At 39.6% G+C, this 15,698-nt stretch overlaps 1 protein-coding gene across 3 annotated transcripts in view; it reads left to right on the top strand.

The window, feature by feature from the left end:
* Nucleotides 1-268: 268 nt before the first annotated feature.
* ZMPSTE24 (zinc metallopeptidase STE24) overlaps nt 269-15,698 on the top strand; it is a 35,677-nt gene continuing 20,247 nt past the window's right edge. The window contains exons 1-4 of one of the 3 annotated variants that reach the window (XM_004371894.3): nt 269-603; nt 2,580-2,726; nt 7,400-7,486; nt 15,516-15,632. In XM_004371894.3, the coding sequence (XP_004371951.1) occupies nt 481-603; nt 2,580-2,726; nt 7,400-7,486; nt 15,516-15,632 (474 nt within the window). In that variant the 5' untranslated portion in view covers nt 269-480. The remainder of the gene's footprint in view (nt 604-2,579; nt 2,727-7,399; nt 7,487-15,515; nt 15,633-15,698) is intronic. The other 2 variants (XM_023727182.1, XM_023727181.1) reach the window with 2 other exon arrangements.

Here is a 15,698-nt window from a genome sequence, read left to right as displayed (position 1 = left end):
GTTCCCACACAGCACCGATTAGCAGTCGGATTGTCCCTGAGGGGAAGATACCGCAGAGACTGCAGTCCACGCAAGGCAAGCCCCGAACCGCAGTAATACTCCACAGACCAGAAAGCAGAGAACTCTGCCGCGCTGCCGGGAACGTTGGTGCAGCGTGGGTCAGCACGACGAGAGACCGCGGGATTCGGGGACTGTAAAGACTACAACTCCGCATCTTGGCTCCCGCAGTCTTTGGGCCGGAAGTGAGGTGGGCGGGGCTGGTCCTTTTCCGGCAGAATCCAGGAAGCCCTGGGCGGAGCCTTATGGGGAAGAGTGTTTGTGTGGCACCACCGGTTGCGCTGAGGGTTAGGATGGGGGCAGGTGTCGGTGTAGGGGTGCTCGGAAGGGACGGATATCGCTGTGACACTGCGGAGACGCTTTGAAGGGACGTGCTGGTGTGGCACCGGTGCACGCTGAAGGAGCCGGCGGAACCGGGTGGCGATGGGGCTGTGGGAGTCGCTAGACGCGATGTGGCAGATGCCGGCCGAGGAGCGTATATTCGGAGTCGTGTTGCTCTTCTCCTGGACAGTGTATCTTTGGGAGACCTTCCTAGCACAGCGGCAGGTGAGCGTAGACAGGCCCCACCTGACCTCGATACCTGGCCATCTTCGGCCTCGACCCCAAGCATCTGTATAATTGGTCCGGCCCCAGCACTAGTCTGGGCCCCGCAGTCCCTAATAAGCATCCTACCTTGGCCCAATGGTGGGCTGTGCCATGAGGGGACGTTCTCCGCAACGATATCATGGGACTCAAGCTGGATAAGGCCTGGGGGAAAGGAAGGAAGGGCTGCCGCCTTGCCAGGCTTGAATTCTTGTCCCTGTCCCAACTCCCTTAGGATTCTCGCGCCCAGACTTAGCCTCCTTTCTCTTTGGCAGCGAGCCTTCAAAAAGAAGCCTTCAAACAGAAGATGCTAAATTTTTAGAACCAGGACTTCACTGTGATATATGTGTAATCATGCTCAACCATGGGATTAGGAAACCATTTTCTGAAAATAAGGATTTTGCAATTCTTCAAAGGACCTGAATTATTTTATCTTAAAAAAAAAAGTGTATATAGTATTTTTTCTCAAAGAACAGCATTTTCTTCTTTTTCTTAATAGTGTCTTTACTATTTTTGCTTAATTTTTTTTATAAAGTAAAAGAGAAAATTACTTGATAACAACTCTCTGGAGACAGCCACAATTAACAGTTTGATGGATTAGGGATCTGAACTTTTAAATGAAATGGATTTTAAGTTTAATTGACGTTTTTACTTGCAATCTCTCACTGCTGGTTTTACCAACACTCTTCTAGGCTGCCACTGAGTTATGTCTAACATATGATGGTTATGAAAATCTTTGTTGTTAACTACTGGAACTCTTTGTTTTTTTTTGGGGGCCATTAATGCCTTTTTCCTGTTTAAATTTCTCTCAGTTTACATTCTACATGAATCTTTTAGATGCAAGTTTTTATTTTTTATTTTTCTATATCTGTTGATGTCTAAGGAGCCCTGGTGGCACAGTGGTTAAGAGCTCTGCTGCTGACCAAAAGGTTGCCAGTTTGAATCCACCAGCTGTTCCTTGGAAATCCTATGGGGCAGTTCTGCTCTGTCCTATAGGGTCACTATGAGTTGGAACGGCCTTGACAGCAATGGATTGATGTCTAGGTTATATCTTGATTTCTTCCTTTAGCCCAGGGTTTTCAAAGCTGTGTGTGTTTCTCTCACATAGCTCTTTGGATAGGTTCATTAGAACAGAATTTTGTAAACTTAGAAAAGACCTTTTGCATAAAGTGTCTAAATTGGAGTGTGGAGTATTGAAATCTGTCTTGCTTTAATATTAAGGCTAGTTACAGTAACTACTTTTCAGCAGTGTCTCCTTTACTGAGTTATGCTTTCATGTTATGTCCTCAGCTTTTATTAAGGGTTTGGTAAGAAGCTCAATATATATAAAGAACATTTGTTGTAAAACCATTGAAGGAGATGCTGACCATTATATCATTTGATATCTGTTCCCTGCATTATGTCCCCTGGACTGAAATTACCTTTTAGAATTTGATATCATGAAAAAGTTTGTCTTTCTTGAAGATCTGTTATGTTTCTGTTACTCCTCAAATTTCCCTTAATTTGGCTTCTAGAAACCCCAGGACCAAATTTAATGACCAGCCACAATATCTGTTAATACTCATGTTTCGCGTATTTGCTTCCTTTTCCTTTTTGTGAATTTGTTTTCTATTTTATAGGATTTATATAATACCTGCAATGAGTGGTACCCTTTGTGATGTTACGATTTTGTTTTACATATGCAGAGTGGTGTGATGACAACCCTGATTTTAATTTTACCTAGTCAGCTCCCATTCTCTTGTTCAGCTTTTACTATTCTGTATCGGTTGTTTCAGTGGTCAAACTACTTGATCAAATACAATATTTGTATATGTATAAAACAGATTCAACAAGCTTAAATGACAAGTTAATGCTATAAACCATTCAGTGTTTGATCAAAAGTGATTATTGTAGTAAACAGTGAGTTCATTTGACAAAGTATTTTCTTCACAATATTTCAGAGAAGGATATATAAGACAACAACTCATGTACCACTGGAGTTAGGACAGATCATGGATTCAGAAACATTTGAGAAATCTCGACTGTATCAGCTGGATAAAAGTACTTTCAGCTTTTGGTCAGGACTCTACTCAGAGATTGAAGGCACTGTGAGTAATTTACTTCTTGGAGAGACAATCTATCAAATTTTTTAATACCTTGTAATGTTTGTTTTCCTGTTTTTGTGACACAAAGGAGGATACCAGACCTGCAGATCCCAGAATGCTTTTTAAACTTTTGTTATTGATAAGAATGGGTCTGGATTAAAAGATGTAGAAACATAACTGTTTAGTTAGTTGAAAATTCTAGAATATGGTAGCCATCACCCTGAGGCCAGGGTGGAAAAGAAACTTGCGTTGTATGTTATTCTTGTAGGCTCTAACCCGTCCTCCACGTTGCAGGCAGAGGAATCTTTCAGAAGCACAGTTTTGATCATGTTATTCTCCTATACAAAACCTTTCAATGGCTTCCTGTTTCCCTCAGGGAAAAGCCCAAGCTTTTTGGCATGGCTTATGAGGTTCTTTATGAACTGATAACTGTTTATTTGTGCCTCATCTTTTTATTCCTTTCCCCTGATTATTTCCCCTCCTCTATTGGCCGCCCTCTACCCAGCTTGGTTTCTTATGACTTTGAGTCTTTGCACATGCTGATATCTCTGCCTAGAATGCTTTTACCCTCCCTCTTCATCTCCACTCTTTCACTGGAGCCTGGTTAACCACAGTGGTTAAAGCAATCGACTGCTTAATCAAAAGGTGGACGGTTCTCAACCACTGGCAGCTCCGAGGGAGAAAGATGTGGCAGTCTGCTTCCGTAGAGATTTATAGCCTTGGAAACCCTTTGGGGTCACTCGACGGAATCGACTTGATGGCAGTGGGTTTGGTTTTTTTGTTTTCATGCATTAGGATGCAGCTAAGAGATCATCTCTTCTAGGAGACCTTTTGAAACTCCTCCTCCCCCTCAAGTTTGGGTTAGGTAGCATCCTATCATTATTCCTATCACTTATCATATTGGATTGAACTTCCCTGTTAGTTGACAGACTGGTAGTTCCTTAAGGAAAGGGTATTTTAAGGTCTTGTTTATCATTTTATACCTACTGCCTGGCCTAAAATAAGCCCATAATTCGTATTTATTGAATGAAACAACGAATGACAGGCTGTTTTTATTTAGCAAAACAGAGGGTCAGCCCTCCCTCTCTTCTAGAAGAAGAGAAGCCGTATACTGTAGAGCAGTGTTTCTCAACCTTTTTATCCTTATCTTTCTCTCCTAAGATTCTTTTTTGGACATATTTTTCCTATTCGCTCCCTCCATGAAATCTTAATCCCACATACATACTGTATATCTATGTACGGTATATCTGTGCTTTATACAGAAAAAGAGTAAGATTTTTTTCACTCTCAAGAACCAGTTTTCACCCCTTTGGGGGCGCTGTTATCCCCATTGAGAGTGAATGGCATAGAGGTTTAAGCAGACTCTGAACTCAGGCGGCGTGAGTTTGAATCTCAGCTTCACCACGCTATCTGTGTGACCTCAGGTAAGTCTCTCAACATTTCTGTGTCTCAGCTTTCTGATCCATAAAAATAGGACAGTAATAATAGTTATTCATAATGTTGAGAGGATTAAATGAGTTACTATACATAAAGTGTCTAGATGGTGCCTGACCCATTTTAAGTGTTCGAAAGTACTGAATGTTATTATATTTACCGTCATGATCATGATGATCATTATTATTCCTCCAGAACTGTTTTAGATCCCCCTGTGCTACCAAGAGAAAGATTCATAAATGGAAAATAATTGATCAGCTACCATAATTGTTTCATGAGTTAAAAAGAAGGAAACTGGCTGTATATAGCTTTGTTAAATGTGACCACATTGTCTAGCTATTTACAGAATTTTTCTTGACAAGTATGGAATAAAATTGCATCGGCTTCTGGGGTACATAGCTATTGCTAGTTATTCGTCTTTTCTGTATTAACTTTTTGATTATAGTTTTACTAACCCAAGGCTAGGTTAGCTATTGTGATGTTGAAGTTTAGTATTAAAACCTGATGCTTTCCAACCAAGGCAGGAAAGGTAGCATTATTGTGAATTATGTTCAGCTTTGGTTAATTTCTCTGAAGCATTTCTTCTGTTAGGGGCAGGACCCAGGTAGGAAGTCAGTCTTTGAGACTGATGAGAGTTGGAGAGAGGTGAGAGTAGAGGTAGTGAATTGAGACACTATTCTCTTTCCTCTTTGATGTTTGTCTCTTTGAAGTTCTTTGTCTTACCTCCAAGGGACCATGATAAAATGACTGGAAAAATATTTTCAGTCTCTTTGGTTGTCACTCATTAACAGTTCCAGGAGAGATGGGCCATAGCATGGTCGTTATGGTTGATGACTGTGGACATGATGCTGTCTGTTCTTGGAGATAATAGAGGTAGGGAGAATACATATATAAAACGAGAACTTTGTAATTTGTTGTGGCTCAAACTAAAAGCGGTGCTGATGGGCTAAAGCTAGGAACTGTTATAGTCATCATCATCATAATTGTGTGGATAGTGATTTTCACTTCATACATAGTTTTTATTTTTTTTCTTTAATGTTTGTGACAACCCTCTGAGGTAGAAAGAACAGGTATTACTACTTCCTTTTTATGGATGAGGAAGCAAAGGCTCAGAGAAATTAAATGGCTTGCACGTTTAGTGACCAAGTGACACTCTAATAAATCAGAGAGCTGGGTCTCCAACTCTAGTTTTCCAAGTCTTTAAAATTACACTGAGAAAAAAAAAATTACATTGAAGAAACCATCCCAGAAACTCTAAGGACAGCAACATTAATGTGCTAAATTTATCCTTGGGAAATTAGTAGCTAAATATACTGTTTGATAAGAACAAATTTGGTGTTACACTGAAACTCTGTTCTGTTTGAAGGCAATCTCATTAATTCCTACTTTATGTTGTATATTTTGCTCACAAAGAACAAGTGGGAAGATTAATAAAGACTTTTTTTTTTTTGCCTCTGTACTTTCTACCTGAGGGAACCTTGAGCAGAGGCCTTGTGTGACCAATGACAGGCACCACCGTTCACGCAAATATGACAGAGCACTGAGAGAGAAAATGTCCAGCCTCTAAGACAGACTTTCCCTGATATCTCACAGATGTCAATGAAGAGCCCACGCAAGAAGTGGAAGTAAAAGAGTGAACTAGATCTATTTTTATCACCATAGCTGGATCTTAAAAATGTGGGGTGTAAAAAGCAAATTGTAGAATGATGAATGTAATATGATGTCATTCGTATACATTTGTAAATAGCATACATAAATCACTATATTATTTATAGATACTGTCATGGATTGAATTGTGCCCCACAAAAATATCTGTCAACTTGGCTAGGTCATGATTCCCAGTATTGTATGATTGTCTACCATTTTATCATCTGATGTGATTTCCATATGTGTTGTAAATGCTGTCACTGTGATGTAATAAGATGGATTAGCGGCAGTTATATTGATGAGGTCTACAAGATTAGATAGTGTCTTAAGTCAGTCTCTTTCGAGATATAAAAGAGAGAAGCAAGCAGAGAGACAGGGGGACCTCATATCACCAAGAAAGCAGTGCCAGGAGCAGAGCGCGTCCTTTGGACTTGGGGTCCCTGCACGGAGAAGCTCCTGTTTTGGGGGAACATTGATGAGAAGGCCGAAAGAGAGAGAAAGGCTTCCCCTGGAGCTGATGCCCTGAATTTGGACTTTTTTGCCTACTTTACTGCGAGAAAATAAGTTTCTCTTTGTTAAAGCCATCCACTTGTGGTATTTCTGTTATAGTAGCACTAGATGACTAGGACAGATACATATGTAAAAATGGAGAGTAGATTGGAAGGATACCCATGAAATATATGATAATGTCAAAGCCCCTCACAACCGCAAGGGGCCACGTCTGTACCAGTGGAAATACTGTGCTTTTAACGAAGGAGTGTGATTGGTCATTGTGCTCCTGAGATCCCACAGAAAGACAAAATGAATTGATTCCTCTTGACAAAATGAGTTCCATAAACTTAGTATCTGTTGTGGGAAGTAGTGTTTATTAAGCATGTATATATATATGTGTATATATATATTTTTTTTATTTCCCCCAAATTTTAAGAGCTGCCCCCTTGTTCTAATGTCCTGGTACTTTGATGAATGTCTGTGTTCACTTTATCTACCAAGACAAAGAGTGGTGCTGAGAAATGGGGCCTATTCCTATAAAACCCTGACTCCTACCTAAGGAAGCACCTTTTCCTGACCCAGAGAAGGCACAGATGTCCCATTTCATCCCTCAGTTTAGTAAGTGGACATGGCTTTCTGTGTCTATACAGACACTTATACTTTGTCCTGACTGAAGAGGGCTGTTTCCTTTCAAGGAAAAGATAGTTAGGGAGCCAGATAGCCCAGTTCAATCCTATTTCTGTTACTCATTAGCTTGGATTTTGGCCAAGTTGCTTAAGCTTTCTAAGTAAGCTCAGTTTCCTGATTCAAGAAGTTTTTATTGTGATCTTTTGGCAAAAGGATTTTTTAAAACAATTTTATTGAGATATAATTCACATACCATGCAGTTCTCACATATAAAGTGCAGAGGCAAGAACTTTTTTAAAATCTAAACTTAGTATCTCAATTGGTTTGTATTCACTCATCTAAATTCATACTTTATCTAAAATGAGATAGGTCTCATTTTTCTTAAGAGTTAATTATTTTGTCCTTTTTTCTTTATAATATGCTCTTATAGTTTCCTGTACTATACAAATGTGACCAAAGTATACTTTGTTTTATAGCTTATTCTTCTCTTTGGTGGAATCCCTTATCTCTGGAGACTTTCTGGACGGTTCTGTGGATATGCTGGCTTTGGACCAGAGTATGAGGTATGTGATTCATTAGCGTACACTTGTCAGAGTCTTTCTTTTGCTTGTCAAGCTTTATGCTAAAGTCAGGCGTGCTTTCTGCACCATCCTTGTCCCCCATACGGTATTAGTTAGGATAATTCTAGTTACTGTAACAAACCCCAGAATTTCAATTGCTTATCACAACATTATTTCTCAGTTACATAATAGTCCAGTGTAAGTATGTTTGGTCAGCAGGTAGCTATCCTCATGTGGTGAGTCAGGGACACAGACACTTTTTATCTTATGATTTGGCCACCCCCTAAGCACTCCAGGGTTCTCTGTATTCAGCAAGCAGATGGAATGAAGGGGTGGAGAAATCACACCCTCTTCTTAACTTTCTTGACTCTGAAGTGATACCGGTTCTTTGCACTCACATTTTGTTGGTAAACAGTCATTTGGTCTCACCCAGATGCAAGGGAGCTGGGAGTTGTAGTCCCTGGCAGACAGCTGCTTCTCCGGGATGACTCTGTGTAACAAAAGGGGAAGCATGAATTTTGTTCGACCCACACTAAGCAGGTACTTCTGTGCTACGCAGACTTAGCACGTACTTCAGACAAAGACAGATTATGCCAGAGTGTATCTGCTAAGATCTCCATTGGGCTGCTTGAGTTGGCTATCCACTCTCCTTGGAACTCCAGTTGCTGGGCCAAGCCTTAAACCTGAGACTCCCACCTGTAATTGATGCTGGGACACTGCTTCCTGAGTTTTCCTTGGAAACAGCAAAGTCTTTTCCCTCCTTGCTGATTGTTTATTTGAAATGATGGATCTCTTCAAAGTGAGTAATTGCATGAAGTACAAACTTTGCTGCTAGCTCTTCAGTCTACAGATCACTATGTAAATAACAGGTGCACATCATCATCAGCAACCAGTCACGTCACTTCTTTCAAAGTCTGCAGGTGATTGATCACTACACTTGTTACTCAGATCATGCACAGACAATAAAGTGTTTAGTTGTGTTGCCTCCTTAACTCCTACATAACATTTTACAAAAATAGATAATCAAAAGAGGGAATTGGCCAACAAAGGTGAAAGTGCAGGAGTCCCTAGGTGGTGCAAATGGTTAATGAGCTCAGCCAACCATGAAAAGTTGGCGGTCAAGTCCACTTAGAGGTGCCTCAGAAGAAAGACCTGTGATCTACTAAAAAAAAAAATCAGCCATTGGGGTAAGGGGAGGGAGATGAGAGTAAAATAAAGAAACAAAAAAGGAAAACACTGGAAGTAAAATTCCAATCTAACATGAATGGAGTTATAGAAGAAATTGCTGACCATGGAGGTGTTGATGCTGTCATTAGAGAGACTCTACATATGCAGCCAGAGGAGCTTGGTGAAGGTGAACTTATCCACATAATGAAGGAAGTGTTTGTGAAGAAAAGGATGACGATGTCCTAGAAGAAGTGATACGGGCTAACAAACCTCACATTAAAGGATTTCTCAAAGAGGTTTCATGACACTGAAAGCTCAAAGGATAAAATGTCGGAAGCTAATCTAACTTTAGAAAGAAATATAACAATTCAACAAGGCAGAGAAAAAAATCCTTGTTCCATATGGTAAGTTATATGATGAGAAGGCAAGCATTATTCAAACTACTCTTGATGAGTTTTTTACAAAGAAATAAAACACTGATTATTAATGTTTCTAAAGTTTTAAAATAACTGTGTACTAAATAAATATTGGTTTTACTATTTTTTTTTCTTCATTTCCCTATACATTTAGAGGTGTAATTCATACTGAAGGCTATTGTCTTTGCTCTTAAACAGTAAGTGCTTCAAGTCCTTTTTGCTTTCAGCAAGCGAGATTGTGTCATCTGCATATCACAGGTTGTTAATTAATCTTCCTCCAGTCCTGATGCCGCATTCGTCATATAGTCCAACTTCTCAGATTATTTGCTCAGCATACCAATTGAGTAAGTATGGTGAAAGGATATAACCCTGACTTACACCTTTCCTGATTTTAAACCACACAGTGTCGCCTTGTTCTGTTCGAATGACTGCCTCTTGGTCTGTATACAGGTTCCGCATGAGCACAATTAAGTGTTCTGGAATTCCTCTTCTTCACAGTGTCGTCCATAATTGGTTGTTATCCACACAGTCGAATGCATTTGCATAGTCAGTAAAACACAGGTAAACATCCTTCTGGTATTCTCTAGCCAAGATCAATCTGACATCAGCAATGATATCCCTTGTTTCACATCCTCTTCTGAATCCAGCTTGAATTTCTGGTAGTTCCCTGTCAATGTATTGCTGCAACCATTTCTAAATTATCTTTGGCAAAATTTTACTTGTGTGTGATATTAATGATATTGTTTGATAATTTCCACATTCTGTTGGATCACCTTTCTTTGGAATGGGAACAAATATGGATCTCTTCCAGTTGGTTGGCATAGATGAGTGAGCACTTCCAGTGTTGCATCCATTTGTTTAAACATCTCCACTGGTATTCTGTCACTTCTAGGAGCCTTGGTTTTCACCAATGCCTTCAGTGTAGCTTGCACTTCTTCCTTCAGTACGGGTGAAGATCAAAGACTACATCCTTCAGCATGGATTACACCTGAAAGAAAACAAAAATCCTCACAACTGGACCAATAAGCAACATCATGATAAAAGGAGAAAATATTGAAAGTTGTCCAGGATTTCATTTTACTTGGATCCACAATCAACACCCATGGAAGCAGCAGTCAAGAAATCAAATGACAAATTGCATTAGGCAGATCTGCTGCGAAAGACCTCTTTCAAGTGTTAAAAAGCAAAGATGTCACTTTGAGGATTAAGATGCACCTGAACCAGGCCATGGTATTTTCAGTCATCTCATATGCATGCGAAAGCCGAACTATGAATAAGGAAGACTGAAGAAGAATTGATGCCTTTGAATTATGGTGTTGGCAGAGAATACTGAATATACTGTAGACTGCCAGAAGAACAAACAAATATGTCTTGGAAGAAGTAGTTAGAATACTTCTTGGAAATGAGGATGGCAAGACTTTGTCTCATGTACTTGGACATGTTATCAGGAGGGCCCAGTTCTTGGAGAAATAGAAGGTTAGCAAAAAAGAGGAAGACCCTCAACAAGACGGATTGACACAGTGGCTATAACAGTGGGCTCAAACATAACAGTGCTCGTGAGGATGGCACAGATCCGGCAGTGTTCGGTTCTGTTTTTCATAGGGTCACTATGAGTTGGAACCAACTCAAAGGCACCTAACATCAACAACATACATATTTAGAACTGACAGTAAGAGAGTTTTTAATATTTTGACCAACATTTTTAAAGGTCACAGAACAATCGTAGTTTTTTCCATTGATTATTAAGATTGCTCTGCATGGTTTGAGCTTACATGGTCATTTTTATGGTCCCACACTACAGTGTAAAGCAAAGACTGCCTGTATTCATTGTATGCATGTATCATTTATTTAATTACTCTTCTATTGATAGATTGGTCCCAAAATTTCCTGTTTATAAATAATGCTATAGTGCTCATCCTTTTACCTAAATTTTCATGCAGTGTATAAATATTTATGTAATTAATTGGGTCAAAGTCTATGTGCATTTAAAATTCTTGATAAATGCTGCCAGACTCCCTTCTAAAACAGTTTGTTTGGTGTTATATTCTCTCATAGTGTGTGTCGTTGCGTGTGGTGTGCCATTGAGTCTATTCCGACTTATAACGGACCTGTAGGACATAGTAGGAGTGCTCAGTTGGCTATCATTTTTATAGAAGCTGATTGCCAGATCTTTCCTCCCGTGGAGTTACTGGTGGGTTTGAACCACTGACCTTTGGGTTAGCAGCCGAGTGCTTAATCACTGTGCTGCCAGGGCTCCTCTCATAGTGTATGAAATATCAAAATACCCTTTCCATGGATCCTCACTAATACTTATTATATGTGCAATCTTTTTATTTTTGCCACTCTGACAGGGAAAAAACGTTATTGTGCTCTTATTTCATACAGCACTTTTTTTTTTTTCTAATCGTACTTTAGCTGAAGGTTTTTAGAACAAATATTTTCTCATTAAACAGTCAGTACACATATTGTTTTATGACATTGGTTAACAACCTGATGACATGTCAACATGCTCTCTTCTCGGCCTCGTAGGACCTTTTTTTTTGGTGAAAAATATACATAGCTAAAGATACACCATTTCAAAAATTTCTACATGTACAATTCAGTGACATCGATTATGTTCTTCCAGTTGTGCTGCTATTCTCACTTTAGATGAAGGTTTACAGAACAAAATAGTTTCTCATTAAAAGTTAGTACACATATTGCCCTATGACAATAGTTAAGAATCCCACTACGTGTCAACACTGTCCTTACTCAACCTTGGGTTCCCTATCACCAGCTTTCCTGTCCCCTCCTGCCTACTAGTCCTTGTCCCTGAACTACTATGCCTCATTAATCCCATTTTGTTTTATGGGGCTGTCCAGTCCCCAGCTGAATGGTGAACCTTGGGAGTGACTTCACCACTGAGCTAAAGGGGTGTCGGGGGGCCATACTTTCGGGGTTTCTCCAGTCTCTGTCAGGCCAGTAAATCTAGTCTTTTTTTTTGTGTTAGAATTTTGTTCTACATCCTTCTCCAGCTCTGTCCAGAACCCTCTGTTGTGATCCTGGTCAGAGCAGTCAGTGGTGGTAGCCGGGCACCATCTAGCTGTACTGGACTCAGTCTGGTGGAGGCCTTGGTAGCTGTGGTCCGTTAGTCCTTTGGACTAATCTTTTCCTTGTATCCTGTTCTCTTCATTCTCCCTTGCTCCAAAGGGGTGAGACCAGTGGAGTATCTTAGATGGCTGCTCACAGGCTTTTAAGACCCCAGACGCTGCTCACCAAGGTGGAATGTAGAACATTGTCTTTATAAACAGTGTTATGCCAGTTGAGCTACATGTTCTCCGAGATTATGGTCCCCACAGCCCTCTGCCCTGCAATTCAGTCCCTCAGGGAGTTTGGATGTGTCTATGGAGCTTCCATGACCTTTCCTTGTACAAGTTGCATACAGCACATTTTTTAATGAAAAAGGTTACAAAGCAACATAAGTAAATAAAAGTGTATTTGAATATCTATACAGATTTTTTATATAACTAGTCTTTTAATAATGAACCTGTTTAGGTTGACTCACTTCTTCTTTATTACATACGGCGGTGCCTATCTATGTATATATATCTTTGTGCACATATTCCATGTATATAAAAGTCTGAAATGATATATATCAAATTGCCAACAGTAGTTTTCTCTGGGGAGAGTTTTGGCAACTTTTATTTCCTTATATGTCCATATATCTTAAGAAAATTCAGCAATGAACATATGCTTCATGTATTTGCTGTATTAAAAAAAGAAGGAAAGCAGGTAGGCCTCAGCTTATTGTAAGGCATAGGCGACTTTCTGTTTTTCCATACTAGGGGTCCGGATAATCAGCGTCTGTATTTTTGAAGAATGTGGTATGGTACTGCCCTTCTCAGCAAGTAATGTACTTAATGACTCAGAACGCTTCAGAGTTCTGTTACCACATTGTGAATGTGAGATGGAATAAGTATCTCAGACAAGGGGTGATTTAAGATGTGTTGGCCTGAATCACTCTATCCTGATGTCGCAGGACTTTAAAGTGTTCTGTGTCCTGAGACTTCCTAGAGTTTCGAGGTGTTCACTGATGGGGCTAGAGCCCAGATCTTGTTTCCGTTAAAGTAATGGGTTATCAGCTCTTCCTCTCACTGCCCAGTAGTCCTCATTCCTAAGATGTTTTCTCCTCTGGAGTTGGAATTAGAGATAAAGCTCCAGGAGGTTGTATACTCTGCGTTTCCCCAGTTTGACTTTCTTGTTACACTTCGTTTTTTTCAGCAGGGATATTTTTCTTAACCTCAATCACCTTTCTAAGCTTTAGTTCACAGTTGTCTGTTAGGAGTGGAAGGGTCTTATAGAGGATTAGTGGAAAGTAGCATTTTGAGGTCAGATTATAAAAATCTTTAAAAGTGTAATGCCTTTGAAGTTTTATATTAGAGAGCCATTAAAAGTTTTTTTAAGTAGAGAAGTGGGGTTTCAGATTAATCTGGTTTGTATGTAGGATGGATTGAAATGGGAGTTATTGACAGTAGGTAGAGACAACCAACTACACACCAAGGGTGGCAGTGGGCAGGTGGTGGGTAGGGAGTTACCACATATGACTGATTAAGAATTGACATATTTCATATAGATAGAACTCTGTATATAGAAATGACTCTTTAGAAAAAACTGAGTACCTCAGTAGAAAAATGGAGCAGAAATTCAAATGGTCATTAAATACATGAAAAATATAAATTCATATTGATAATCAAAGAAATGTACCTTAAAACAGCAATGAGGTATGTTTTTGTTCCCTATCATATCAGATCGGGGGAAAAAACAAAAGAGTGATAGAACAGAATTGTTGAGGGATAGGGAGATAGTCTCATGCTGCTGGTGGATTACAAAGTTGATTCAGTTTTTCTGGATGACAACTTGGCAATATATATCAAAAACCTTTAAAAACTTTATACTCTTTGACACTAGCTACTTGTATGAATTTATAGGGAGTGAATGCAGGGGGTGTATGTATAAAGAGATTCGTTATAGCATTGTAATGAATGCTATAGTGGAAGTGCCAAGCGTCCACCTGTAAAATGCAATACTCTAGAGTCATTAAAAATGATGATGTACATCTATATTTATTGGTATGGAAACGTGTTCCGGAGAGGTTAAGTGAGAAAAGCAGATATTCACACAATCTGTATAATATGATTGCATTTTTTGAAAGATGGAATTCTGATTCATTAGTTTTGAGGAAGGGCCTGGCATCTGTTGTTAAAAGTTTTTCCCATTTCTGGTTTGCAAGCAAGTTCTGGAATGAACCATCCTGCATGTCATAGCCAGACATGTCTCCTTCCTTCGTCTTCCCATCTCTCTTCCTCTTATGTTTAGAAACTTACATTGGCCGCGTCTTTGCTACCAAATCAAATATACTTTGGTAGTGTGTGGTATACTTACATTTAACTTAAAAGAATTCAGTTATACACTGAGGGATGAGAGGCGAGCGTAGGGGAGAGAAAAGATTCTGTTCGCCTCATTGCCCTTTCTTTCTCCCCCAACTTTTTATATTAATTAGATTTTACCCTCCACTATCCCTGGAAAAAGTTTGCTAGAGAAACAAGACAGTTACTGCCTATTGATCTTCTAAGGGCCCATTTAAAAGCAATTGGTATAATTCTTGAAGGTAATTTTCTCTATTGGAGTTTGGCTTTTTGTGAATACTTTAGAATACCCCACTCCACCTGCCTTAGCCCAGCTTTTTTGAGGCTCCATTGTAAGTTTCTTCGCCTGGTCCCAACTGGGCCTGTCATCTTGTCATAGTCCTCTCATAGGGTGCACTTTCTCTCTCTCCATGCTTTCATAAACTTTGCAGAATTCCTCCTCTTTCCGCTTTAGTCTTGTGCCACCAATTTATTCTTTCTTCAGAGTAGCATCCCATGTCTCACCTGCTTTATAATATTTCCTTGAATTCACCAGCATATGTTGCTGTCTTCTCTTTTCTGAATTCCTCTAACAGTTTTTGTCTATATGCCTTAAGGTAACTTTTATATAAAGAGCCCTGGTGGCGGAGTGCTTAAGAGCTCAGCTACTAACCAAAAGGTTGGCAGTTCGAACCCACCGACTGCTCCAAGGGAAAAAGATGTGGTAGTCTGCTTCTGTAAAGATTACAGCTTTGGAAACCCTGTGCAGTTCTACCCTGTCATATAGGGTCACTGTGAGTCAGAATCAACTCCACCATGGCTACTGGGAACTCTTATACCCCTGTATAATAAAGGTAGACTTGTTTTATTGCCTCCTCTTTTCATAAGTAAACATTTTTCAAGGGCAGAGATGATGTTTCAGACCTTGTATTACCCCACAAAATTAAGCACATTGCTTTGGAGGTAGTAGGTATGCCTCAAATACACACTGAATTATCCACTCATAATTCATTTGAGGAAGTAGTTGTACCATAAAAACTGCCATTTTTTTCTTCTTGTCTTTAGATCATCCAGTCCTTGGTGTTTTTGCTGTTGGCTACACTTTTCAGTGCATTGACTGGTTTGCCATGGAGTCTTTATAATACTTTTGTGATAGAAGAAAAACATGGTTTCAATCAACAGGTAAAATAGACAATGCAAATATTCTCTTTTTATATATGAAGACCTTTTGTGTTTTTGTCTTCTGCT

This window comes from Trichechus manatus, unplaced genomic scaffold (assembly GCF_000243295.1).
Source record: "Trichechus manatus latirostris isolate Lorelei unplaced genomic scaffold, TriManLat1.0 scaffold00015, whole genome shotgun sequence".
Lineage (NCBI taxonomy): Eukaryota > Metazoa > Chordata > Mammalia > Sirenia > Trichechidae > Trichechus > Trichechus manatus.
The sequence above is the reverse complement of the archived record's forward strand: the minus strand, read 5'-3'. Positions and strand labels throughout refer to the sequence as shown.